The 27855-nt window shown below is 49.6% G+C and overlaps 1 protein-coding gene across 1 annotated transcript in view; it reads right to left on the reverse strand.

The window, feature by feature from the left end:
* Positions 1-3064: 3064 nt before the first annotated feature.
* Positions 3065-27855, reverse strand: part of SLCO2B1 (solute carrier organic anion transporter family member 2B1) — a 53704-nt gene continuing 28913 nt past the window's right edge. The window contains exons 8-14 of the mRNA XM_063095324.1: positions 21898-22000; positions 13853-14210; positions 9901-10066; positions 6303-6466; positions 4827-4891; positions 4350-4470; positions 3065-3389 (exon numbers count right to left, since the gene is read on the reverse strand). Of these exons, the coding sequence (XP_062951394.1) occupies positions 3209-3389; positions 4350-4470; positions 4827-4891; positions 6303-6466; positions 9901-10066; positions 13853-14210; positions 21898-22000 (1158 nt within the window). The 3' untranslated portion in view covers positions 3065-3208. The remainder of the gene's footprint in view (positions 3390-4349; positions 4471-4826; positions 4892-6302; positions 6467-9900; positions 10067-13852; positions 14211-21897; positions 22001-27855) is intronic.

Here is a 27855-nt window from a genome sequence, read left to right on the forward strand (position 1 = left end):
CCATGTGTTCTCCTTGTTTATCTGTGTGCCAGTCGTGGTTCCAGACTCCCAGCTCCTGAGGGGCAGCTACCTGCCCTGAAATGTCCCAGAATGGGTCTACAGGCAAAGGAACTCAGGAACAGGCATCAAGATGTCAGTTCTGATCCCAGTCCTGTCCTCTGATGGACTTTACCACCAGTAGAATCTAGCAGAGAGACTTATGCATTCTCTTCCCAACTCTCCAGTACAGGGTGAGAAGAACATGAACTCACAGATGCAAGTGCCGTGGCTTTTCACTGGCCAGAAACTATTCCAGGGAACAAGGCTGTCCCCTGGACTTCCACAGTACCTGGGGACCTCCAGCCCTTACCTGCTCCACCCCTTGGCTCTCAGCCCCATGTCTTTCTTGTGGGTGACACCTGAGTCTCCTCACCCTGACAGTCCAGAAGACTTTCAGCACAAGGCCCTCATCTTCTCTTTCAGATCTATTCCAACCCAGAGGTGGAAACACCGTGATGTGAATGGTCCAGGGAGGGGCCTCAGACAGTGTTCCTGTTGTCATGTTTTCTGAAATTTGCAAAGCTAAGACACTTTAACTACAATCAAGATTGCTGTTTCTTTCCACTAACTGCCCTTGTGTTCCAAGTTTCCTTTATATGAGGTGGTTGCAGTGACCATGGGCATTTCTAGGATCTGGCCAAGAGGGAGTCGAGTTGGGGATAGATTCAATGTGGGTTCATTTGGATATATTTTACGTGGTTCTCAGTTACCTCTGTGTATAAATACAGCATTGCTAGCCATCTCTGTGTGTAGAGAATGTCTTCCAGGAGTATTCCTACCCACTATCTGACTCACTTGGCATTGCAATATTAAGGTTCATATGCAGAGGTCATATCGTAATACAAATGTGTTTTATGCCACCTGACCGTTGAAGGATATGGGCAGTAGAGGAGAAACAGGACAAACAAGGTTTGAAACGTTCAGAGCCAGAAGCTAGCCTGTGGAAAATTTGTCCAATCAGCGGAAAAAATGTATTTTAGAAGTATGCAAGGCAGTTAGTTAATAAAAAATATTGTGCTATTTTTCTGGATTGTGTGATGTATTTGTTTTTGTTTTTTTTTTTCTTGTTCTAGGCAAATATTCACTTTCTTTCCTAATTTTGTATTCATAATTTTGCATTCTTTTTCTTAAAAACGGGCTCCCAAACTGTATAAGCTTCATTTCCCACAAGATCTGGATCTGACCCTGGCTCTACCACTTGTTTTCTGTGTGATCTTGGACAAGTCCCTTATCCTTTCTGAGCCAGCTTCCTCTTCTGTAAAATGCAAATGACAATTTGGATAGGTGAGGATTCAGAAAGCCTCATGACCTTATTCCATTTTGAAACCATTACTAGAGGAAGTAACCCAGTCAAATGAAAATTAGACTAGAATCTAAAGATAGGGAAAGATGTAATATACAAGAAGTAATGGTGAGCAGTGAACCCAGTAAAACTTAAATCTAAATAACTGGAAATAATGCGGTTGTTGCAAACCTCTAATGCAGTTTATAAGAAAGAATTTTTGTAATAGAGGAGACATTATGCAAGAACAAACTTAATAATAAGCTGTATCTATAATTCTGCAAAACCTGGGAAACAGGAGGAAAGGAGAAGGAATATGAACGTACTAAAAGCTCATCTTGACATTCTTGGCGTTGATGAATACAGGTTCAAATATTTGTTAAATATTTACAGGTATCAACCAGTCGAATAAAAAGGGAATTAGAACTTTTGTACCTCCCTCTTATTGCATGTGGGGAAGCCTCAAAGCCCTGGCTCCGGGAGCTGCTCAGAGGGCAAGAGCCAAGTGTGCCCTCAACCCCAGCTTCTCCCCAGCCCCTGTGCACATAGGGCCAGGGAAACTGCTGTGATGACCCTGTCTGCAGCCACCTGAGCAGCAGGCCCCAGCCAGATGGGGTATGTGGTGGCAACAGACTGGGCTGGGAGCTGATTGGGAAACTCTCTCCTCCTCCCAGGGAAAAAACCAGGCTTGATAAGATTGGCCATAAAAAAAAAAAAAAAGGCCCGATGTAGAAAAGGATCAGATCATTCAGACCCAAGCATGCCACAGAATTGCTTATTACACAGAGCAGGGCATTACTGCCCCCAGCGTTACAGGCTCAGGCATTACACCAGACCAGGCATCACAGAGAACCAGCTATCACTCCCAAAGCTTGGTTGTCACAGAATCAGATATTATCTACAGAGCCCCAGGTGACACAGAATCAGACAACCAGGAGGAAATGGGGAAATTAAGATTCTATTCACAAAAAGTCTCAGTGACTTTGGTTGCCCCTGGTCAAATGTGTAAAATCTTGGCAAAGTGTAGGTATCAGTGAGTGTGTGCTGAGAGTATGTTTGGTCTCTGAAGTTAGAAAATACCCAAGTGTGGGGCTGGGTGTCCTTCCCCACCCCCAGGGACCCTAAGGCAGGAGATAGGCCTCATCCCCAAACTGTAGCTCCTGAGGGCAAGGGCTGGGATTTCCTGAGTCGGAGAGTGAATCTCCCCTCTCAGCTAAGGCTCTTTGAGGTTCCCACGCAGGCTTCTTGAAGGCCTTGCCAAGCTTGGACATCCTGAGTGTGAGGCCAGCACCCTTCTCCCTGTGGGTCTCCACTTAGAGTCCAGTCAGAGCTCTACCTCCAGGGGGCGCCAAATGGACACTTCTTGTAGGCTGCCTAGGGTTAGGAAGGAGACCTGAGTCTATCTGACCAAACAGATGGTCACAGCTGAATGAGCCTGAAAGCCAGAAAGTCTGTTCCCACCTGACAGAGGAGGTAGCTGAGGCTCAGAGAGGGTGTCCCAGGTGAGTGGCAGAGCTGAGCTGGGGCTTGGCATGGAGGGCAGCCTGGCCTATCATAGTCACTTCCCTGTCCCTGGGGCCCTGGGGGAAAGACTGCAGTCCTTCTACCCAGGAAAGCCTGGCTCCAGGTCAACTGTTTTGCTGGGGGAAGAAGGGAGAAGACCCTCTTGCTTCAGAAGTGACCAACACAGCAAACCTCCAAATAACTCCCTGGTTTGGATGAGCAAAGACCCAGAGAGGGCCGGTGGCTTGCCCAAAGTCACACAGCAATTTAGTGGAGGAGCCAGAATTGGAACATAGGGCTCCTAATGCTCAATGTTGGACAAAGGGCCCAGAGCAGGTACCACTATAGCTGCCACTCTTGGCCAGGTTGGAGCCCTGGGACAGCTCACACTCTGGAATCCTTCGGCTCCTTCTCTGGCCCTGACTCTAACAATCGCTGCTCTAGGCCAGGGCTGGGTACAGTTGCCTTGGTCCCTGCCTCTTTGTCCTGCTGCCTTAGGATGGCCAAAACTAAGATGAGGCAGACCAGGCAGCCTGTTTTGAAGAAGAACTGGAGGCCGATGAACCTGGGGAAAGAACAAGGGACAGTTGAACTCAGGAGCTCCCAGTCCAAGAGTGGAGTCAGCAGTCACCACTCATTGTGTGATCAGAGGCACTGAAGCCTTAGGGAGACACTGACCCCTGTTGGGGCCCTTCCCTGGAAGAGGGGGAGAGCTCTGCAGCAGGAGCCTGGGCAGTTGCAGAAGCCTGGGTGTCTTCCTTGCCCTGTCCTGGACTGCCGTGTGACCTGGGCTGGTCCTGCCTCTCTCTGGGCCTCTCTTTGGGCTCAGGGGGCCTGATAAATACAACTGTGGATTGCCCCACTAACCACAAGTAAAAAAGGATTCCCTCTTCCCTGTTTGTCTAATTCATCAAGGCCCTTGTTTGCCTTTCTCCTCCTGGACAGTCCCAGCCTACAGGAATTGTGGCTGGAAGTGACAGAGCTAGAAGTGACCAGCTTTCTGCCCCCAGCCCTGCTAGCAAGTCCTCCCTATATCTACCCCAGACCAACAGCCTTTGTGCATTTGGGTTCCTTTGAGCTCCCCATTGTACAGATGGGAAGACTGAGCCCCAGAGAAGGTAACTCCCATGACGAGGGAGACAGAGCTGGGCCCGGAACCCAGGCCTCCTTTGTCCTAGACAGGGCTTCCTCCCCAAACCCTGCCCCAAGTCTCTCTCCCAGCTGGGCTGCTCTTCTGATTCTCTGGGTTCCTGCATAGACTCTGCAGTTGGACAGCCTGGGGTTAGGGCTCAGCTTTGTCAGTTATTAGCTGTGTGACCTCGGGCTCCTAACTTTAACTCTCACTTTCCTAATCTATGAAAGAGGGAGACAGTCTAGCTCGCAGGACTGGTCAGTCAGCACTGGATATAGCACCTGTCACCCAGCAGGTGACTTAAATGGGACCTCCCCATTTCTGTTGGTGTCCTGTCTGGGATCCTGACACTATTTTCAGCACCACTTCCACAAACCCTGCCCCAGGTCTCACCTGTTTCGGAGCAGGTCGAGGTCATAATAGCGGCAGACAGCTCGACGCCCACAGCTCAGGGCCCAGTGCACACAGGTGGTGTCGATGGCGCTGCCATGGATCACGGGGCTAGGCATCCAGGCTGAAGGAGGAGGTGCTCAGGTACAACTGAGGCCCAGCATTCCTGCCCCTCCTCACCTCCAGCACACACAGCCGCCAAGGGGCTCTGGGCTACTGGGAGCTTCTTGCCTCAGGAGTCTCTGACCCTCAAAGCCTGCCCCTTACCCTTGCATCAGAGGCAGCCTCCTGCTGGCCATCTAGCTTCTGCTTGCACACACCCCTCCAGGACATCTGATTGGCTCTGTTGCCCCATGGGCCTGAGAGCTGTAAGGCCAGAGACTGGGGCCTGCTCATACCTGTGCCTCCCAGGCCAGGCACGCAGTGAGCATTTGGACACGCACCCCCAACAGCACCAATGGTCCCAAGCAGGATCTTTACCCAGAACTCTCGTGATCATGAACTGGATCCCCACAGCCAGAGTCTTGTCTTCTTTCTTCACTCCCCTAACACAAGCAGAGATGAGGCCACATGAGAATGGAGAGGGTTCCAGCCCCCAAGGGCCATGCAGCAGGATGCAGGACCCCTCAGCATGCCCTTCTCCCCCACCACCCAGCACCAGCCTCCCCCAGTCTAAAGGTCTAGCCTGGAGGGGTCAGGCCTTGCACCCTGTCTCCCTTCAACCCGCAGAGTGTGGGCCCTATGCTGAATTCCTATGTTCCTGGTCACAGACACTGCCCCTCTCCCCACGCTCCTGATCCCACCAAGTTCTCCCCTTCCTCCTACACTTGGCAAGACCTAGAGCTTGGACAGTCAAACACTCCCTCCCGCTTCCCCAGCCACTGTAATGCCACAGCCTGGGATCCCTTGGCAATCACTGGCTCCTCCTAAATGACATAGTGGCTGGCATTTATGGAGTGCTTACTATGGGCTCGGTAATTCTTTACAGCAACCTCCACATCACCCCTATGAGCTAGGTATACCATTAGCCCTACTTTACAGATATGGAGACTGACACTTAGAAGGGATCAGTGACTTGGCCAAGATGCCACCGCTGACGGGTGTCAGGGCCGGGCTTTGTGCAGCCCAGAGCGTGTGTTCTCAACTCCTCTTAATCAGGCTGCCTGTGGGACACCTGATCCCTCTACTTTCTTATGGCCAGCCTTTTTTTATAGATCTACATGTCTTGTAATATTTACCAGGGGAGCCATCCCCCTTCCAATTTTCCAGAAAGTAGACAGTGAATAAAATAGTCCCAGCAGAATAAAAAATTGGAATTATCTTGCTCTGAGGTCCCATATCCCAGTCCCCACCCCAGAAGACCCTCAGTTTGGACAAGCCCAGCAGGCACTCTCAAGGCAAGAGCCAGAAAGATCTTGTACAGAGAAGCCGTGCTCCGTACAGGCTGGGTCTCCAGTGGGCACTGAGTTAGTGCTTGAAGTGGCATTCAGAATCACGGGCCACACTGATATGATTTGATTTCCTAGATGCACCTCCTATGGCTCATCCATTGTAGGTAGGGTGGGGGTGGGGAGTCCACTTCCTCCTCAACATAAGATGCCCTCATTTTGGGAGGCCAGGACAGGGCTGTAGGGTGTGGCCTCTCTCCCCTGGGCACGTAGGGGCCTAGGCTGTGGGTCAGGCACCAGTCCTATTCCACCCAACACTTGTCACGTGACTGGGGCCAGCTCCTGAACTTCTCTCAGCCTCAGTTCTCTCATCTGCAACATGGGGAGAAAACCTCATCTGAATAGGTTGCCATGGGGATGAAGACAGGATAGGGAGGGCCTGATCTGTCGTGCGGGCACAGGACAAGTGAGTGGCCTCCCTCCTTGAACTCCTCCATCAGAATTCCCTGTCCCACCTAAGGGCAGGACCTCTTGGCACCCACCCTCCCTGCCCCACCCCTGCTTTCACCTTAGGATGAGCATGAAGGAGGGTGTGTGGGTGACACAAGCCAGGGCCGCCCCCAGGCTGACCAGGAGCATGAAGGGCAGCACCAGGTGGCCACAGGCCGAGTCGCAGGAGCCCGCTGGCACTGGGCCACCCCCTACCACGCAGCTGCAGTTGGCGTAGAAAACCTGGGGTGGGAAGGGGAAGAGAAGAGCTTTCAGGAGCCTCCGAGGGCAGGAAGCTGGCCAAGGCCTGAGGTCTGGGAAGGCTTGTGAGAGGCCCTAGGGCCCTGGGCCGGCTGGGGTAGAGCCTCTGGAGTCTGGGACTCTGACCCCTTAGCTGAGTCCTCGAGCCAGGCAGATGGCTGGACACAGGCTGTCTGCGCTCAGATTGGGCGGAACTTGGATGAGGCCATGAGGGAAAGGGAAGTAGACAAAGAGGTAGGGACCTAGAAGAGCATCACCCCCAAACACTACACACCAACTGCAAGAAAACATCCCCAGGCTGGCCCTCCCGTGCATTCGATCTGGCCTTAGTCACAGTCCCTAGATAACCTGGAAAACCTCTAGCCAAGGATTCTTTAAGTGGTCTGGGCTGCCAGTGCCCTCAGGCACCCGAAAGGAGCAAAGCCAAGCCAAGAAGCCTGGGCTTCTCTTCGTCCCCGCAGGTCAGAGGTTCTTGACCAGGGTGCCCCAGCCACCTGGGCCCTCAGATGGGAGACAGGTATGCAGGGGTCAGTCCTGTCAGCATTCAAGGTGTCCCGGGGCAGTTGGAGTCCTCTGGGCCACTCTCCTCCAGCCCTGGCAGTCTCAGACACTTCCCAAAGTGGAAAGGGTTAGGAAGCCCTGAGGTGGATGCTGGGAGCCTTGGGAGGATTTTAGGCCTGGGAAAAACGAGCCCACGCCAAGCTGGTGGCTACGTGGACAATGTATCGGATGGGGGAGGCGGGCGAAGGAGCCAGGTGTGGACAGTGGGGCTGGAACATGAACGGATAAGAGGGCTTTGACTTGAAATTATTGAGGAGGTGGAATTAAAGGAATTAGATAAAGGCGGCGGGGGTGGGGGGGAAGAGAGAGCGAGCCCTTAGGTGTGGGTAACTGGATGCTCTTCCCACTGCCTGGTAGAGCTGATGTGCGTGAGGAGGCTGGGCTGCCACATGCGTGTGACCTCTAAATATGCACCACTTTACCCTGCAGGAAAGTGGCCTTTGGACCTTTAACTACAGGCTGAGCAACCCACTGGGCTGGAGACACGTAGGAGGGATGGGTAATGGAGAAATATGCTAAGGCAGGCTTCCTGGGAGAGGGATGGCCTGCCCCTGTTCCTTTTCTCAGAGGCAGAGGTTGCTGGATGGACACAAAGCCTGGAAACCTTCCTCTTGGGGTTTCTCCTGACCCTCATTCACAGTCATCTAATTCCACGGCAGGAAGTTCTTGTGAGTGACTTCCATCTCTCCAGCTGCCTCTGAGTCTCACTCCCCAGGGGTACTCAGCCCCACCCGCTGCGCTCCTGATCTCGGCAGCCGCCTACCTTTCCCTATCTTACCCTGCCCATTTACAAACTGTTACTGAGATCGGCTGTGCTGGGCACGGATGAGCCATCTCTGAGCCAAGTTGCTCAGTTGGCCTGAGGAGGCAGACATATCAAGAGACAATTCCAGGCCAGTGTGACAGTCCCCACATACTGACCTTGCCTCAGCTGCAACCTCCTGCAAATACTGTACCCAAACCCAATCCTCTGCAGATGATCCAAGAGAGGGCTGGGCCGGGAGGCCAGAGCTTTGGGTTCTGGTCCCAGCTCCGGTATTGAGATACTGGGCATTTTCTGGGCCTCCATTTCCCATCTGCACAATGGGCATAATAGGAGCATGTATTACTAAGTGCTTAAAATTTCCTAGGCACTGTGCTAAGAGCTTTTTATGGATTATATCATGAGGCTCTTCACTTCCTATTTAATGAATTCATCTGAATAAAGCACTTATTTAGCACAGTGCCTGCTATATAGTAGGCACTCAATAATATCACCCCTGGTTTACAAACCTGGAAATTGAGGCTGGGTTAAATAATTCGCCTAAGGTTACAGAACCAGTCAGTGGCAGAACAGGGATTTGAAGCAGGTGGCCTGGCTTCAGTGTTCGGGGGCCCATATCAACAGGAGTTCACTGCCTACTTGGGGATCCTGCCCCACCCGCCAGGGTTTGGGGACCTCTGGAAGGGTTCTCAGGGAGATCAAACTAGGTCAGGATCATGAATGCTAGGAGGCCTGAAAGGCTGGGACTGGGATTATTCCAAATGCAAACAGTTTGCACAGCCCTGGCTGGCTGGAAGGACCATCAACCATCAACCAGGTGCTTTCCTCTGCAGGGATCCCACATGACAGAGGTGGGGGGACTCTGGAGAGGGGAATGTTGTCATAACAACCCACCTAACACTGCTCCCCCACCCCACATGCTTGACTATAGCCTGGGGGTCTGAGAAAGGTGAGCGTTGTCCCCATTTGTCATTTTGGGGGACCAAGGAGAAAGGGGAGGGAGAGCCATCTGGTCTTGGTGGTCTTTCTAAGGTCAACACAGAATATACTCTGCTGATGACATCGCCCTCATTTCCCACAGGGAGCTCCCTGGGGGGGTCCCCTTGGCTCTGAGTCCTCAGCTCCCAGCACAGGGCCTGGCACAGAGGAGCGGCTCAGTGAAGGTTTGTTGACTGACACTGACTGACTGACTGAATGGGCTCGCTGCACCAGCCTCCTCACCGGTTTCCCTTGTGTCCTGTTCTGTACTCTGCGCATGTTCCTCCACATTATGGCCTCAAGGATGATGGAACACACATCTGACCCTGTCACTCCCCTGTGACCCATCCATAGCTCCCCATTGCTCTGCAGATAAAGTCCCCACTCTTGACCTGGCATTCAAGGCCCTTCCTTTCCCCCCATGAGCCCTTATGCTTCTGCTCCAACAAGTTCTTTGCAGTTTTTTCTTTTCTTTTCTTTCTTTCTTTTTTTTTTTTTTGTGACCAGCTGGTACAGGAATTGAACCCTGCATCTTGGTATTATCAGAACCACACTAACCACCTGAGCTAACCAGCCAGTCCTGCCTTTGCAGTTTCTTGAAACACTGTGTGTGTGTGTGTATGTATGTGTGTCCATGCACACCTGTGTGTTCGTCCAAACCTCGCCTTATGCTGTTCTCTCTGCTTGGAAAGCCCTTCCCTCTCAAGTTCTAGTTTATCTACTTACCCTTGAGGACCTGGCATAAACGCCACCTCCTGTGAAGCCTTCTGGGACCCTCCCAGGTGGGATGTGCCCCCTCCCATCCTTATGTATTTACAGAGACCACTTCTGTCTATCAGCACCCCTGGGATTCCTGTCATTTCCATTTGTGTCTCCCCTGCATGGACAGCTGGGGACCAGATCTGGTTCACCTGTGTGCCCTGGGCCTAGGCTGGCAAGGAAAGTTTATTGAGAGAATAATGTCCTACACCTGCAACAGAAGACAAGAAGCAGAGGCAGAAGAAGAGGACCAGAGAGTGAGAGCATTCAGAGATGGGGAGTATGACAGGCCCACAGAGACAGGAAATGACAGAGTCCCTGAGAGGCAGAGGCAGCTACCAGAGGCCTGACCCACCTGGCTTTTGTCCAGAGCCTCCTGGACGACCCGGCTAGTGCAGCCCGCATGGCAGGGTGTGATGTATTCCACACGAGCACTGGGGTTGCAGACAGGGTTAAAGTGGTCTGATGGGCAGGAGCAGAGCTTCATGCAGCCTGGAAATAGTCCTGGCTCCGGCTGGGCACTAGTGGGAGAGAAGATCAACAGGGTTGGGCCAGCTCTTCTCCCTCAGGCCACCGGCTGGGGCTACCTCAGCCCTGCAGCCTGCTCCCCACCCCTGAGAGCAATGGCCAGAGACTTCAGCTCAACACAGGCTCTTCACTGCCAGGGCTGCCCCGTTATGGTGCCGGGGTGAGCTCCTTGCCATGGAGGAATGCAGGCAGGGAGACAGGCTGGGAGCTCAGGAGGACTCCTAATGGGAGAAGTGGGGAGTAAGGTCTGGATCAGAGGCTCTGAGCCCTCTTCCAGCCCCTAGATCCCATGAGTCTTTGAGCTTCTTCTGCAAACATCTTTGCTCCTCAGAGACCCTTCTACAGAAAACACAAGATAAATTCTTCCCAGAATTTAGTGTCAGATGAAGAGTACCTTTCTCCATGAGCTGGATTGCTTCCTTTTCAGAAAATTAGAGCTATGAGTATGGGACCCATTCAGGTTACCTGGCCACCTGTGGGATCCCCGACCTGTTCCTGCCTCTCTGAGTCTCAGTTTCCCTGCCTATCAGCTGGGCTGGGGCGCCCCTCCCCATCACCATCCTTCAGTCTCATGACCTCTCTACTCACTCCCACTACCCTGTTCACCATGTCCAGGATGTGTTTAGTCCCACTTGCCTCCTTCCTGAGGCCTGCTTCCAAACCCCAGGAGTGCCCCTGCTCCAGCTGGCCTGGGCAAGGTGGGAGTGGACAGGGGCAGGAGGTCAGAGAGGCTGAGTCCGAGGGGGTAGGTCACCCTGGAAGGGGGGAAGGGAGGTAGCCTCTGGGACTCAGAGTATGATATGGCTTTACACTAGGAGTGAGCATAGCAAACCTGCCAGGGAGACAGAGGCCCAGAGAGGCTGGCACCTTGCCCAGGGTCACACAGCGGGCCAGTGTGTGAGACTGAAGGGGGAAGCTGGAGGTCCCTCTCTTGGGCTTGGGCTGGGTGTATGTCAGAGGCCCAGGCTGATTGGTGGGCCTGGCAAGCTTAGTGAAATCTCAGTTCCATGGAGAACTAGGTTAGCAGGGGCTGAGGAGGCTGAAAGCAGGACAATTGTTGAGATAGTCTGTAGCCAGGGGTAGGGGTGCACAGGTGGAGCACGGGGCAAAGGTGAGCGTCTCTCCCTCCCTAAGGTGGGGGGTCTGCATCTGAGTGGGGAGGAAGATCATCAGCCAGCACAGTCCTCTCCTCCTCCTCCCCTGCCAGACAGTGCCTGTGTGTGTCTGCCGCTGTCTCAGCACGTCTCCTGTGGGTGGGGGAACAGGCTGGCACTGTCTGAGCTGAGGGTCCATCAGGAGGCTGTGCCAGGGGACTCTGCCCAGGGGGAGGTGCTTCCCAGAGCCCTCTGCCAGCAGCTGGAGGGCTGAGTGGGTGTGTGTGGGGGTCTTCCTCGGCTCCTCCTGTCTTGTTCATCACCTGGAGCTGGTTGCTTCTGTGGGGAGAGTCCCATTTCCAGGCCCTGCCCCATCCCATCTGGGTGAGTGACTTCACCTCTCTGAGCCTTGCTGTACTCATCTGTGAAATGGGGATCATGATAGGAACCATTGCAGAGATCCCGGAGGTTCAGTGAGATGCACCATATGAGCTGCTGGGTGCAGTGTGGGGCGTTTGGGAGCCCCTTGGCTTTTGGCAGCTGTCAGTATCATTATTTGCGTGGGAATATGAGAAGTTCTCAACTTGCTCAATTGGTCCCAAAAGGCTTCTTCAGTTAATTAGAACCCAGAGCTCAGTGAATAAATTGCAAGAATAGAGATGAGAATACGGGTGAGGTGAGATGTCACAGCCAAGGATGAGAGGGGGAAGAGAGAAAGGGGCACATGGGAGGGGTTTTCTCCCCATTTACTTAAAAAAAATTGTGGTAAACTGTCCATTCACTTTTTTACCCCAAAAATCATTTGAAGGACCTGGCTCGCTCCTCAGAGCAGGGGCTTCTCGAGGGCATGGCTAAAGCCCTGCCTGCAGTGCCCAGAACAGGCTCTGCGCACACACGCGGAAGGCGGAAGATCCTGCTTCAGAAAGCGGAGCTGCCTGCTTCGAGGAAAGGGGGAGGAGGAGGGAAGGGAGATGGGGGAGGCTGGTGAGTGTGGACCTGGATCAGACAGGGGAAGGGCTGGGCGATCCTTGGCCCTGCGCTGAGGCCCACACGACCATGCAGAAGGAGCCCCAGATGACGAAAGTTGGCACCTGGGTGGAGGGACGAGATGCCAAGGAAGAGGCAGGGACAGAGAAAGTTGGGAAATTCTAGCTGCTTGTTGGGCCAACCTAAGCCTGGAGCAGTTTCCAGGAAAAATGAAATCATTCTGCAGAAGAGTCAGAAAAGTAACTTCCACATCCTCTTGAAGAAGGCTCCCAAGGGGAAAGGGCGTGCGTGTGTGCGTGCGTGTGTGCGGTGTGTGTGTGTGCGTGTGTGGTGTGTGTGCGGTGTGTGTGCGGTGTGTGTGTGCGTGCGTGTGTGTTTGTGTGCGTGTGCATGTATTTGTGTGTGTGTGCGTGTTTGTGTGTGTGGTGTGTGTGTGCGTGTGTGTGTGTGGTGTGTGTGTGGTGTGCGTGTGTGTGTGTATGTGTGTGTGCGTGTGTGTGGTGTGTATGTGCGGTGTGTGTGTGTGTTTGTGTGTGTGTGCGTGTGCATGTATTTGTGTGTGTGTGCGTGTTTGTGTGTGTGGTGTGTGTGTGCATGTATTTGTGTGTGTGTGGTGTGTGTGTGTGTGTGTGCGGTGTGTGTGTGTGCGGTGTGTGTGTGTGGTGTGTGTGTGGTGTGTGTGTGAGGTGTGTGTGTGTGGTGTGTGTGTGGTGTGTGTGAGGTGTGTGTGTGTGGTGTGTGTGTGCGTGTGTGTGTGTGGTGTGCGTGGTGTGCGTGTGCATGGTGTGCGTGTGCATGGTGTGTGTGTGGTGTGTGTGTGTGGTGTGTGTGTGTGTGTATGTGTGTGGTGTGCGTGTGTGTGTGTGCACGTGTGTTTGTGTGTGTGTGTGTGTGTGTGGTGTGTGTGTGTGGTGTGTGTGTGTGCGTGTGTGTGGTGTGTGTGTGATGGGGGGTGGGGAGGGTGGGAGTGGGAGGAAGTGGGAGGGAGATAGGCATCAGGGTCCTTCTTCCTGAAGGGTGGAAGCAGGTGCTTCCATACTTCACAGACATGGGAAAAGAATTCTGGAATTTTAGGGTCATGGGACAACAGAAGTTTATCTTCCAGGCTCTAAGAACCAAGAATCCAGAAATCTCCATTCCAACCCCTTCCCAGTGCATAAGTCCCCACTGTAGCCTCCCTGATAGGGGCCATCCAGCCCCTGCTCACCTGCTCACCCCATCTCCCACCTTCGCCCCACAGAGAGGAGAGCTTGCTCCCTCCTGGGCAGGCCTTTCCTCTGTCTGGGAGCAAAACCTTCCTCTGGCTGAGCAGGGCCCCACATCCTGTGATGTTTTCTCTGCCCCACCTCTGCTGGGCCCACAGGGCTCGGCCACTCTGGCGGTACCATCCCCTAGGTGGCTTTGCAGCCTCCACCCCTCCCAGGCCTGAGCTTCCCTGCCTTGAAAGTTCACACCCATTCTAGTGGTCCCTGACACCTTCACTGGAGCCTTCCCAGAGAGAACTTCCACTGCTTGTGAATGAGCCAAGTGTGACTTGAATGAAGGCTTTTAGGTGGGGAGACATGGACAGCGACGGCGCTATGGGGGAGGTGAGTTTGAGGTAGGTGGTGACCACTGACCTGGCCTCTGCTATGTCTGGGGCCACTCCGCTCCCGCCTCCCCATGCTTGCCCTCACTGGCTCATGCACACATACTCACCCTGGCTGGCGGGGGATGCCTGCAATCTGGTGGGAAGAGCAGCCGATGAAGAAGAGTGGCAGGCCGAGAAGCAGGCAGAGCAACGCCCCCAGCAGGCAAAGGACACCGCAGCGCATGGGGCCCAGGTGGAGGCGCTTGACCAGGATGCCCCCTGCCACGATGCCCACGATGGACAACGGGATGGTGATGGAGCCAATCAGCAGGTTGGCAAAGGAGGCTGTGATGGAAAACTGGTGCTCCAGGAACTTAGGCAGGAAGGTGGCCATGCCCGCCACCATGGACGACATGCACACCTGGGACAGGACCACGAGCAGGAAGATGGGGTGGCGCAGGGTCTGCAGCAGCACCCTAGGGAAGACTGTTGGGACAAGTGAGGAGGAGGTCAGAGTGGGCAGGCCAGCCACGCCATCCATGTCTGTCCCATCCTACCCTGTTCAGTTCAAGCTGTTCCACTCCTTTTCTCTCCTTCCATCCCGCCCCATTCCATCTAACCCTGTGGCATTCAGTTCTATGCCATTACACCTGACTCCTTTCCATTTAATTCTATTCCATATTGAAATTCTGCTTCACCCTGTTCCATTGAGTTAGACTGCATTTTATTCATTTTTTCCATTCACCTCTATTCAATTCCACATAGCTCTATTGCATGCCATACTATTTGATTCTACTTCATTCATCCTATCTCATTTCATTTTTAAAATTCTACTTATTCATCCTCCCCCCCCCCATTTAGCCTTTTCCATCCTGTCCTTCTGTAGCTCATTCCAAGCCAACCTAGGACTTTGTCCTCTCTTCTGTGTCCCCAACACAGGCCCACATCCCCTGCTTAGATCTCCCCATCCCTTGTTGCTGTTTCCCCGCAGCACTTAACCTGACATACTACACAGTTTACTCATTTAGCTGTTTTATTGTCACCCCACCAGAATGTCAGCTTCCTTTAAAGATGGTTTTTTTTTGTCTGTTGTATTAATTGATGAATCTCCTGAGCCTGGGGCAGAGTAGGCACTTAATAAATATTTGTGGAATGAAGGAAGGAAGGAATGAATAGACATCCAGACTAATAAGTAATCAAATGTCAAAATATCTGGGGCAGAATCTAAGACTTCCAGAGAAGGTTTGGTGCTGGGAGGCTTCTGGGCAGGCTTAGTGCTGGGAGACTTCCTAGAGGAAGGACAGAGCCAGGGCCCCAGGAATGGGGGGGATCTGGAGAGGTGGAGTGGGGAGGACAAGGGACACAGCTGGGGCCAAGGCTTGGAGACAGGAATAGAAGTGACTGTGCTGGCATGGATCATTCTCCAGGATAGATCACATATTAGGTCACAAATCAAGTCTCAATAAATTCAAAAAATTGGAATTATCCCATGTATTTTCTCAGACCACAATGGATTAAAACTAGAAATTAATAACAAACGAAACTCTGGAAACTAAACAAACACATGGAAATTAAACAGCATTCTACTTAATGACATATGGGTCCAAGAAGAGATCAAGCAGGAAATCAAAAAATTTATTGAAACTAATGAAAATAATGATACATCATACCAAAACCTGTCGGATACTGCAAAAGCAGTATTAAGGGGGAAATTTATTGCATTAAATGCTCACCTCAGAAGAATGGAAAGATGGCAAGTGAACAACCTAACACTTCACCTTAAAGAATTAGAAAAACAAGAACAATCCAAACCTAAAGTAAGCAGACGGAAAGAAAACATTAAGATCAGAGCAGAACTTAATGAAATTGAAACCCAAAAAACAATACAAAAGATCAATGAATCAAAAAGTTGGTTTTTTGAAAAGATAAATAAAATTGACAAACCATTAGCATGGCTAACAAAAAAAAAAGAAGAGAGAAGATTCAAATAACAAAAATTAGAAATGAAAAAGGCGATATTACAACTGATTCATCTGAAATACAAGGAATCATTCGAGACTACCATAAACAACTATATGCCAACAAATTTGAAAATCTGGAGGAAATGGATAAATTTCTGGACACACACAAGTTCCCAAAACTGAACCATGAAGACGTAGAAAATTTGAACAGACCAATAACAATGAAGGAGATTGAAGCTGTTATCAGAAGGCTCCCAACAAAGAAAAGCCCAGGACCAGATGGATTCACAGCAGAATTTTACCAAACATTCAAAGAGGAATAGACACCGATTCTTTACAAACTATTCCAAAAGATTGAAACAGACACAAATCTCCCAAACTCATTCTATGAAGCAAACATCATCCTGATACCAAAACCAGGTAAAGATATAACCAAAAAAGAAAACTACAGGCCGATATCCTTGATGAATATAGATGCAAAAATCCTCACTAAAATACTAGCAAACAGAATACAGCAACACATACGTAAAATTATTCGCCATGATCAAGTGGGATTCATCCCAGGGATGCAAGGTTGGTTCAACATACACAAATCAATAAATGTGATACACCATATTAATAAACTCAAACACAAGGACCATATGATCATCTCTATAGATGCTGAAAAAGCATTTGATAAAGTTCAGCACTCATTCATGACAAAGACCCTCTATAAGTTAGGTATAGAGGGAAAGTATCTCAACATAATCAAAGCCATATATGACAAACCCACTGCCAATATCATCCTGAATGGGGAAAAGCTGAAAGCTTTTCCTTTAAGAACAGGAACTAGAAAAGGATGCCCACTCTCACCACTCCTATTCAACATAGTGTTGGAAGTACTAGCCAGAGCAATCAGAGAAGAGAAGGAAATAAAGGGCATCCAGATTGGAAAAGATGAAGTCAAACTGTCCCTGTTTGCAGATGACATGATCCTATATATTGAACAGCCTAAAACCTCTACAAAAAAACTCTTGGAATTGATAAATGATTTCAGCACAGTAGCAGGATACAAAATCAACACACAAAAATCAGTAGCATTTCTTTTCTCCAATAGTGAACATGCAGAACGAGAAATCAAGAAAGCCTGCCCATTTACAATAGCCACCAAAAAAGTAAAATACTTAGGAATTGAGTTAACCAAGGATGTCAAAAATCTCTATAATGAGAACTACAAACCACTGCTGAGAGAAATTAGAGAGGATACAAGAAGATGGAAAGATATCCCATGCTCTTGGATTGGAAGAATCAACATAGTGAAAATGTCCATACTACCCAAAGTGATCTACAAATTCAATGCAATCCCCATCAAAATTCCAAAGACATTTTTCTCAGAAATGGAAAGAACTATCCAGACATTTATATGAAATAACAAAAGACCACGTGTAGCCAAAGCAATGCTGAGCAAAATAAATAAAGCTGGAGGCATAACACTACCTGACTTTAAGCTATACTACAAAGCTATAATAACCAAAACAGTATGGTACTGGCATAAAAACAGACACACTGACCAATGGAATAGAATAGAGAATCCAGAAATCAACCCACACACTTACTGCCATCTGATCTTTGACAAAGGCAGGAAGCCTATTCACTGGGGAAGGGACTGCCTCTTCAGCAAATGGTGCTGGGATAACTGGATATCCATATGCAGGAGAATGAAACTAGATCCATACCTCTCACTGTATACTACAATCAACTCAAAATGGATTAAGGATTTAAATATACACCCTGAAACAATAAAACTTCTTAAAGCAAACATAGGAGAAACACTTCAGGAAATAGGACTGGACACAGACTTCATGAATACGACCCCAAAAGCACGGGCAACCAAAGGAAAAATAAACAAATGGGATTATATCAAACTAAAAAGCTTCTGCACAGCAAAAGAAACAATTAACAGAGTTAAAAGAGAACCAGCAGAGTGGGAGAAAATATTTCCAAAATATACATCTGACAAAGGATTAATATCCAGAATATATAAGGAACAACTTTACAAGAAATAAACAAGCAACCCAATTAAAAAATGGGCAAAAGAGCTAAGTAGGCATTTCTCTAAGGAAGATATCCAAATGGCCAACAGACATATGAAAAAATGCTCAACATCACTCAGCATCCGGGAAATGCAAATCAAAACCACACTGAGATACCATCTCACCCCAGTTAGGATGGCTAAAATCCAAAAGACTCTGAATGATAAATGCCGGCGAGGTTGCGGAGAAAAAGGAACTCTCATACATTGTTGGTGGGACTGCAAAATGGTGCAGCCTCTATGAAAAATGGTATGGAGGTTCCTCAAACAATTGCAGATAGATCTACCATATGACCCAGCTCTCCCACTGCTGGGAATATACCCAGAGGAATGGAAATCATCAAGTCGAAGGTATACCTGTTCTCCAATGTTCATCGCAGCACTCTTTACAATAGCCAAGAGTTGGAACCAGCCCAAATGCCCATCATCAGATGAGTGGATACGGAAAATGTGGTACATCTACACAATGGAATACTACTCAGCTATAAAAACGAATGAAATACTGCCATTTGCAACAACATGGATGGACCTTGAGAGAATTATATTAAGTGAAACAAGTCAGGCACAGAAAGAGAAATACCAGATGTTCTCACTTATTGGTGGGAGCTAAAAATTAATATATAAATTCACACACACGCACACACACAAAAAAAAAAAACCGGGGAGGGGGGAGAAGATATAACAACCACAATTACTTAAAGTTGATACGACAAGCAAACAGAAAGGACATTGTTGGGGGGGAGGGAGGAGAGGGAGGAGGGAGGTGTTTTGGTAAGGGGCAACAATAATGAACCACAATGTATATAGACAAAATAAAAGTTAAAAAAAAAATAAATAAAAATAAATAAACTGTATTGGTCAAATAAAAAAATAAATAAATAAAGAAGTGACTGTGCTGGCACTGATGACCTCCCCAATCTCCTGCTAGCTCCTACAATGATGCCTCATCCACAGGTTGCCCTCATTGCAAATCTACTAAATTAAAGGGTACAGGAGGATTGGTAAGTCCCTTTGCCTCTGGGCTTCAGTACCCTCATTGGTGGGGGAAGCCCAGGTGATGTCCAAGAGCACTTTCCATTCTGACATGTGCAACACTGTCTCCACTGATAGCAAACGATGGAGAGGTGTGCTTTTGCCTGAAGCAGGCAAGACTGAAGTGAGATATAAGGTGTTGGGGGAGGAGGAAAGGCTTTTCTAGGAAGAGGAGCAACCCACTTGCCAGGCAGGGCTGGCAGGAGAGACGGCATGGGAGCCCTCTGGGCCAACTGGGGAGGGGGGTACCTTCTGTTCCTGCAGGAGCAGGACCAGGGACTCTGTCATAGGAGATTTCTGTCTGTCCTCAGAGCATGGCCAAGCCAGCTGGTTCCCTAGCCCCCTGGCCTGGGCCAGGACCTGTTTTCTTGGGAGCCGAAAAATAAAGACAAACAGTTCAGGAGGGGTGGGCGGGGGCTGGGGCTGTGGAATTCCCCATCCTTCATGTCCCAGGCCTGCTTCCTGTTCCTAGTCCCTTGCCACACATACAGTGCATTCAGCCAGCATTTGGAGTGGGGAGGTGTGTCACTAGCCCTCACCCTAGAGAGCTGCTCCAGCCTCCCTCCCTCCATGATCTGCACTGGCCAGGGCATCTGACGCTCTCTATGAGCTATGCAATTTTAATCAGCCCAAGTTGTACAAGTGCTCTCACCACATGGTGAGACCCAGAGAGGGGCAGAGACTCTCCCAAGTTCATCCAGAGAAGCCAGGAGTTGTGCAGGGTCTCCTGACTCCTGGTACAAGAGCCATTCCGCCTTCTGTCTCCCACCTCCCCCATCCCTGTGCTCTCAGGCTGCCTGACTCCAGAGGGCCCCGTCCTGATCATTGCTTCTGTCCCTTTCTCCTGCACAGATCACTGCAGTGTACTTTGTGCCCATCCTTCACCTCTCCTCAGCATCCACAGCCTGTGTTCAGAACACGTGGAAAATTCCTGAAGGGCAGGGGCTACACCTTTCAGTTAAATAGGCTGCCTGAAGGGAAATTCCAGGGCCTATCTCCGTCTTAGAGGTGGATCTTCCCTGTTAGACCAGGCTTCCATTAGCTCAGCACAACGTCTCCCCCATCAGACAAGCCAGGACCTCCCTCACCTCAGCGACCATGTCTTCCCCAACAGCCAGGGGACTCACCTGGCACAGACGCCAGGTATCCTTCCTCAAATAGGACAGATAGGTCCTCCCTCAGTTTAGAGACTATGATTCCTCTCATTAGTCAGGGGTCTCCCTTAACTGAAGGATAGTGTCTCCTCCACTAGACAGGAACCTCCTCCAGTTCAGGAACTATGTTCCCTCAGACAGGGGCTCTCTCCAGCCTAGAGGTCAGGTCTCTTTCATCAGACAAGGCAAGCTGTCCCTCCGTTTAGGGATATATACCCTCCATCAGAGAGATTGTATATCCACCATTAGACAGGAGCCTCCCCCAACTCAGGGACTATGTCTACCCCATCTAAGCTTTCCCTAACTCAGGGACTATCTTCTCCCAAGAGGTCAGGGCTTCTCCAATGGAAAAACCATGGTTCCTCCTCTCTATGCTTCCCTCACGGTCCAGGTGGTCAAGGCCAGGCCCTAGAGTCAGGCCAGGCCCTAGAGTCAGACCAGCCCCTGTGGAGCTTAGCAAAAGCCCAGAAGCCAGGTTGGTTAGCTGGCCGCAGAGCTTATGGCCAGCCCTGCCTCAGTCTCCTTCAGACTCATGTAGAAGCTGAAGCCACCAGAAACAATCTAGCCTAGAACACTTGATCTAGGATCCAGTTTCAGTAACTGGCCCCAGCTTCTCTCTGGGCGGGAGCCAAAGCAGTGATTAATAAGCTCTTCCATGGTATAGTGTGCTGGGGCCTTCTAGCAGCTGGGGGTGACCCAAGGTTAGGGAATCCAGGCCCTCCCTTTCCCTGGAAATGCTGGAGGACCAGGGGATAGATTATTGGAATCCCAACATCAAGTCTTAGGAAGCACTTCCCAAGAATTGAGCCTAACTCCTTTCAGTTGCAAAAGTCCTCGGTGAGGGATTAAACAACCCCTGTGCATATCACCCTCATAAACCACAGGCAGCTCGATTTCCTACCATAGCACATGATCGGAAGAATAAAAGTAGGGGATCATGGGTTCAGATCCCCATACCGGCCAGCCATCAAACAAACAAACAAACAAACAAATAAATAACAATAGGGGAAGAGTAATAATTGAAATGATTATACTTTACGTAATACTGTTTGATTAATCATGTACAGAGGATTTTCATTAATCATTCCATTTGATTCTCATAATAGTGCTTGAGAAAGGCAGAGCAAGGATTATTGATCCAATCTTTCAGACGAGGAAACTCAGGTTGGAGAAGGAAAGTAACTTAGTTAAGATTGTACACTGGTCAGTGTTATGGTTAGGTCTTTGACTTGCCATCCAGTGCTCTGCAGGGGCTTGGAACACAGCATGCACTCAGTCAATGTTTAGGGGATTGGAATCTTTAGAAAGCATGACTTGGTCACAATATGGACCCTGGTTACAGATCTATTGAGTTCACAGTCTCAGGATCAGAGCTGCATGGACCTTAGATCATTGAGTGTACCCCTCACTGTACAGATGGGGAAACGGGGGCACAGAGAGGAGAAAGAACCCAGGACAAAAGCTAAGGCCTCTGGATTTTAGCCCAGAGCTCCCTCCACTCCTATCACAGCCTTAGAATTTAACAAATATTTACTTAGGACCTCCTCTTTATAGGCTCAGTGGCAGGTTGGAGAAGAAGAGTCAGGGATGAGCCAGTACAGGCCTTGACCTTCAGGAGTTCACCACTTGGGGGAAGGGCTGGACAAGTACAGGGCACAGATCTGAGCTGATATAGAGGCCCTGAGGGTTCTGAGAGCCTGAGGAGGGAGGGAAGCAGCCTTGCCAGCTGGGAGAGCCAGGATGAAGGAGTGGCTCTTGCACTTGACCTAGAGGGGCAGAGAAGATTTTGAGGGACAGCAATAAAAAGGACGCTCCTGGCAGAGAGGAGTGTGTGGTGCTCACGAGGGGCTGGTAGGGGTAGAAGATGAATCAAAACAGGCAGAAAGGGGCTGGATCCTGTACAGCCTCAAGGGCCCCTTTGGCCCCACTCCCCCAACCGGGTTGAGCTCACTTACCTTTGATGAACTGGATCACTGTCAGGTCTGGTTCAATCTGGGCTAGGCCATCCTGCTTGTTTGGGGAGTCTCCAGGGCTCTGCTCAGAGGGGGAGTCCTCACCCTGGGGAGACACACAACCAAAGGCAGTCAGCTGGGTGCCAGAGATAATGCTCACAGACATCTGGGGGTTGGGGAAGGGAGCTCTGGGAGTGGAGCGGGGAGCTCTGTCACCACAGCAGCAGCAAGGGGGCCAACGGTGTTCCATTTGTTCTTGGCCCTACAGGTACTCACAAGTGGTTTTGAAAGAATGAATCAAATTCCTGTGGTTAAACTTTGCCATCATCCCACCAGCTTCCACATGGCCAGTTGTCATCATTATTATCAACATCATAATAATCACCAACATTACCATGAAAATTACCCCTGTAACCACCATCGTCATTATTTTTCCTGTCACCTTAAATATCACCCCCATTCACATCACCAATATTATCATGAATAAATGACCAGCTTATTCATGATGTTGATATGATGATCATTATCACTGTCTCTGTCTGTCATGGTCACTACCACCAGCACAATCATTATCATATCATTGTCACCTGAACCTTCAGAATCACCACCGACATCATGATTATCTGAATCATCAATATGATTATCGCGGCTGCTAACATCATCGTCTCTACCACTGTCTTCACTATTATTAGTGTCACCAACCTCATCTCCACCACCACCATCACCTTTACCACTGCTGTCACCAATAATATCTCCATTATCCACATCATTATCAATGTCACTGTTACTGTCAATGTCACCTATCCCATCACCACCATCATCATCAGTGTCATTGTCACCATCATTAACATCTTTACCACTCTCAACTGTTTCCATCACCACCTAGCATCAACATCACCAACACAGTGACTACCACTCCTCTCTACTCAGTTATCATGTCCTCATGACTGTCATCACCTGGAGAGCCACAGGGAGCAGGAGCCTCCAGTGAGCTGTGCCTACCAAAAGGTTGGGGTGGTTTTGGCCTCCAGGCCCATTCTGTTCTATACTGTCTGCTGGGACAGGAAGGGAACTGGGGTGGGGGGGGATGGCAAGAGACAACACCCCCTCCTCCTCTTGGATGAGTCAGGCCACACCCAGAGGATGTACTCAGCTCTGAGCCCTCACTGTGAGGACACCCACGGACACCCTTGAGTGTGTCCTTCCAGCTGGGTGAGGATGGCCTATGTGCACCTCTTGAAGGAGAGGTCTTTTATCCTGGGGGAGAGAAGACTTGGCGTGGGGGTGAGGGTGGATGTAATCCCCATCTGTTGATTGTCAGAAAGAAGGAAATAGTGATAAATAATGGTTAATGCCTACTCAGCACTTACTACATGCCAGACACTGTTCTAATGACTAATACATACCCCACGGAAACCTCACAACAGCCTTCTGAAGTAGGTACCATTATAATCCCTATTTCAGGTGGTAAAACTGAGACACAGAGAGATGAAGTAACTTGTACAGAGGCCAAGGGAAGACATCCCCTTAAACCCTCTGAAAAGTCTCTGAAAAATCACCTGAGAAAAACACAGATTAATATGAAGAAAAGGCATAAATAATTTTATTACGTCATAGTTTTACATGACACCAGAGCCTTCAGAATGAAGACCCAAAGACATAGGGGAAATTGTCCATACTTATGCTTAGGTTCTATGAAACAGGCACAGCTATGCAGAAATGTGATTGGACAAGAACAGTGTGATTTTGTGTTTCGTTTTGTTTTTTTGGTGGCTGGCCAGAAATCCAAACCCTTGACCTTGGTGTTATAAGACTGCACTCTAGCCAACTGAACAAACCAGTAAGCCCTAGAAAAGTATGGCCTAATGCTAACAGACTGAGTGGGGAAACCCAGCAAGGCCTGTCCGTGTATCATTAATCCCTCCAGGGTATGGGGCAGGACCCATTCTGAAATGGTTGTGTTAAGACCTACAATCAGACAACGTAGGTCAGAGAATTTCTTTATAGCCAGCTCCAAGACAGAAAGGTAGGAGGGGAAGATTAGAGTATATCTTTGATCCACCTTGAGGAAGAGGGATTGTAGTTTCTATGACTTGTCTCAGAGGAGAATAAGGCTGAGAAACAGGAGAGCAGGAGAAGTTCAGAGGAAAATGTTTTTGAGCCTGCTTCTGAGGCTTTCACTTTGGGGTATTGTTTTCTGGGCCCCAATACTTGCCTCAAGTCACACAACTAGTAAGTGGTCCATCTAGGATTTGAACCCAGACAGCTTGACTCCAGAGCCTGAACATTTAGCTGGTACACCCTATGGGAAGGAGGCAACTCAGGCCACCAAGTGCCCAGTGTATTCTATTTGCATCTGTAGGGTAAGTGCTGGACATGGACCTATTCTCCTTCCCTGAGCATACCAGAGTTCCTCCTCTCCCCTGGGAAACGACCCCTGGCCAAGGCAATTACCCAAGGAAAGGCAAACAGGAGACTGGAGGAAGCAGGGACCCTAAGTAAGTTAGCACACTGGTGTGAAACTACTCTGGTGTAAGGTGAGAAAGTGCTCTGGAACCAGGAAAGCAGTGGATTAACTTATCTACTCAGCCGGATCTTCCCTGCTCCGAGTTATGTGAGCTGGGTGAGGGTCTACTCTAAGCATGCAAATGCTTTACACCTCTACCACCTCTACTTTGATCTCTTCACTACATAACTGTTGTATGTACCTTGTGGCTGCTCAGATTTCCAGCTGACCGGCCGCTGTGAGCACCTCTCATGAGTCTAATAAACCAATATCTCTACCTATTGGCCTGGGTGAGCTCTTTGGAATAGGCAAACACTACGTGAGTGCCCTCTCAGATTTGGGGATCCCATGATACGGCATTCCTCTAATACAAGAACACTGCACAGTGGGTACCATTATTGTACACATTTTTAGATGAGGAAACTAAGTCTTGGAGAAGTTGCTACTGGCACAGCACCATTTCAGTATAAGTGACAACTAGGATCTGATTTAACTACACTTTTCTATGCAGCCTGAGGTCAGAATTAGAAGCAACAAGGCTGGCTGGTTAACTCTTCGTTAGAGTGTGGTGGTGATAACACCAAAATCAAAGGTTTGGACCCCCTTACTGGCCAGCTGAAAAAAAAAAAAAAATTAGAAGCAACAAATTCCATGGAAGAAGAGTCAAGCCCAGTGTAAAGAGTTATTTGGAAGAGGCCGCCCTGAGAGAAGTGAGTTCCCTATAACCAGGAGTGGCTGGCTTCCCCTGGACCAGGATGCCACATGCCATGGGGGAGGGTGGATTGGGCTGGAGAGCTCACCTGGGCATCTCTGGTTCTGCATCTCTCTCCCCGTGTTGCCTCTGTGAGGTCCCTACAGGCCTTGTCCTCTGGTTGGAGTCTGATACCTTCCCTTTCTTCTATCATCTCTTTTTTTTAGGGAGACTTAGGAGGCAAATACTGGATTTTCCCACATTTCAGAAACTCCATGCCTCCACCCCAGGGGTGCCCTGTTCCAAGCTTCTTCCACTTGGCTCCCTGGTGCTGGCTGGCTCAAGGCTGGCCTCTCCCAGCAGGACAATTCATTAAAATATTAATTCATGTGTGTTTGTCCCCTTCGGGCTCTCCCCTTTCTTCTCTCTTCTTTCATTCCAGCAGGGAGCAGGCTGTGGGTTTCCTGGCCTTGGGAGGTTCATGGCAGGGCAGAAAGCAGTAATTGCTTGCAAGATTTTCCTTCCTGGCTTCTGTTTCCAAAGCTTGAGTCCATTGAGAGGATTTTGCTGGTGTTGTGGGGGGTGTGAGGAAAGAGGGAGGCCTCTGAGGATGAGGGGATGAGAATGCCATCCTCCCTACAAACTAAGGGGGCTCGGACTGAGCAGTCTGTGGGTTCTACAAGCAGTGGGGAGTCACGTACCCTCTGAGATAGAGCTCCAGGAAGTAGTTCACCTCTGAGGGGCACACTACAGGCTGACCTAGGGATGCAGGGCTCCCATGTTCCTGGCCACCAAGACTCCTCTGCTCCAACCACACTAAGGGAAACCACATAGGCCAGGATGGTGGGAGAGCATCGCCGTAGTGTCCAGAATGGGCTGTTGCTGGTGCCTCCTGGGTGGGGATGGGGCCTCCCTGGTGTCTGGGCACAGTGCAAGACCTCAGGTCCTTTACTGCACCTTGGTGGGAGATCCCTGGGAAAGGCTGAGGTTGCATTTCTTAATGATCTGGCAGGATGGGAACTCAGAGTAGAAATTAAGATGATTTTTTAGAGAAAATAAAGAAATATCTATTTTATACACACCTAGGTCTGAGTCCAACCTCGTTCAGTGTTTATCTCATCTGTTGAACTCTGAGCTCTGCAAGAGCAGGAATCATGTTTATCTTGTTCTCTGTTGAAACCCTGGTGCCTAACACAGGGCCTGGAGCAAAATAGTAGGTATCTGATAAATTCTCTATTAAAAGGAGAGAAAGAGATGGCTGTAATTGGTGGTGGGTGCAGCTAATGACAGGCTCTTGCAGGAAAAATGAGAATATCAGGAAGTGTGCTCATGCTGTGAGGGAGCTCTTGGACTGCTCATGGTTCTAAGACAGGCAAAGGACCCATACAGAGCTCCCCAGGGGCTAGCAGAACTGAGACTCCAGGATCTGCTAGTATATGGGTTGGTGGCTACATATGCATGAGTCTGCTCCATCTGCATAGGAAGGAGTCGTAGGCTCTTTCACACATGAGCAAACAAGCTCTGAGATTAGGCAACTCATTCAGATATCACGCGGGAAAGTGGCAGAACTAAGATCTGAGCTCCAGCTTGCCAGAGTAGAAAATTCATGCTTTACCCACTAAGCCCTGTTCGCCAGCAGCCCTGGTGCAGGATTGACAGAATTAGGAGGCATCTTTGTGATGTGATTTGAGGGTACCTGAAATCTCACCATTTAAGTCATTTCTTTGGGTGGCACTCCCTGGGTCTACTATTCATTGATACCGTAGAGCCTCATTTACACCTTAAAGCCACACTAAGGCAGCAGCCACCAGCCATATGTGGCTCCTGAGCAGTTGAAATATGGCTAGTCCAAATTGAGATATGCTGTAAGTGTAAAATACTCACTGCATTTTGAAGATTTAGTGTGAAAATAAAAGAATGGAAAAAATATTTCATTTTTTAAAATATTTATTATATGCTAAAATGAGTGTTTTAGATATAGTGGGTTAAATAAAATATATTATTCAAATTAATTTACTTTTCTTTTGAATGTGGCTGTAGAGCATTTAGAATTACATACTATATGTGGCTCACACAGTATTTCCTTTGGACATGCTGCCTTAAAGAGTATTAGTGATTTCTCCTTGCTCCTTTCTCGGTCCAGCCAGGCTATGGGAGAGTGGTTTGGAAGGAACGGCACAGTGGGGGCAGGGTCCTGGATAGCTGAGGGAGAGGGTGCTGGGAGTGGGGTGCTGCCCCAGGAAGGAAGTAGGAGGGCTGAGGATAGACTGATAACATCCCATTGTTTCTTATCAGGGAGGGGCAGGCTCACCCTTCAGAGACAAGCAGAATCTTGTGAGTTGCTTGTCCAGGGTTCCTCGTCCATAGGTAAACAGTGAGTACAACCACAACATCATCTGTTCCCATATGTACATACCCTATGGTCTACATTGCACCTTCATCCACCTTGTCATTGAATTCCCACAACAGTCTGTCTGGTGCAAGGATTATTACTGCTCCTATTTTACAGAAGGAAAAACTGAGGCCCCCAAAGGGGAATTGGAACCCAGGGAGTTCGTGGCAGAGCAGGCTCTCAAACCAGGTCCTCTCGTATCCCTGGCTCACCCTGTCTCATGCTGTGAAAAAGAGGACGGGGTTTGGAGACAGGAGAGGAGGGACAGACCTTCAAGGGCTGGGGGTTAGGAAGGCATCCAGAGAAAGTGAGGCTTGGGGTATGGATAGACAGAAAGGGAGGTGCGATTTGAAGCAGGGGCACAGCACGAGC

This window comes from Cynocephalus volans, chromosome 4, assembly GCF_027409185.1.
Source record: "Cynocephalus volans isolate mCynVol1 chromosome 4, mCynVol1.pri, whole genome shotgun sequence".
In the NCBI taxonomy this organism is placed as follows: domain Eukaryota; kingdom Metazoa; phylum Chordata; class Mammalia; order Dermoptera; family Cynocephalidae; genus Cynocephalus; species Cynocephalus volans.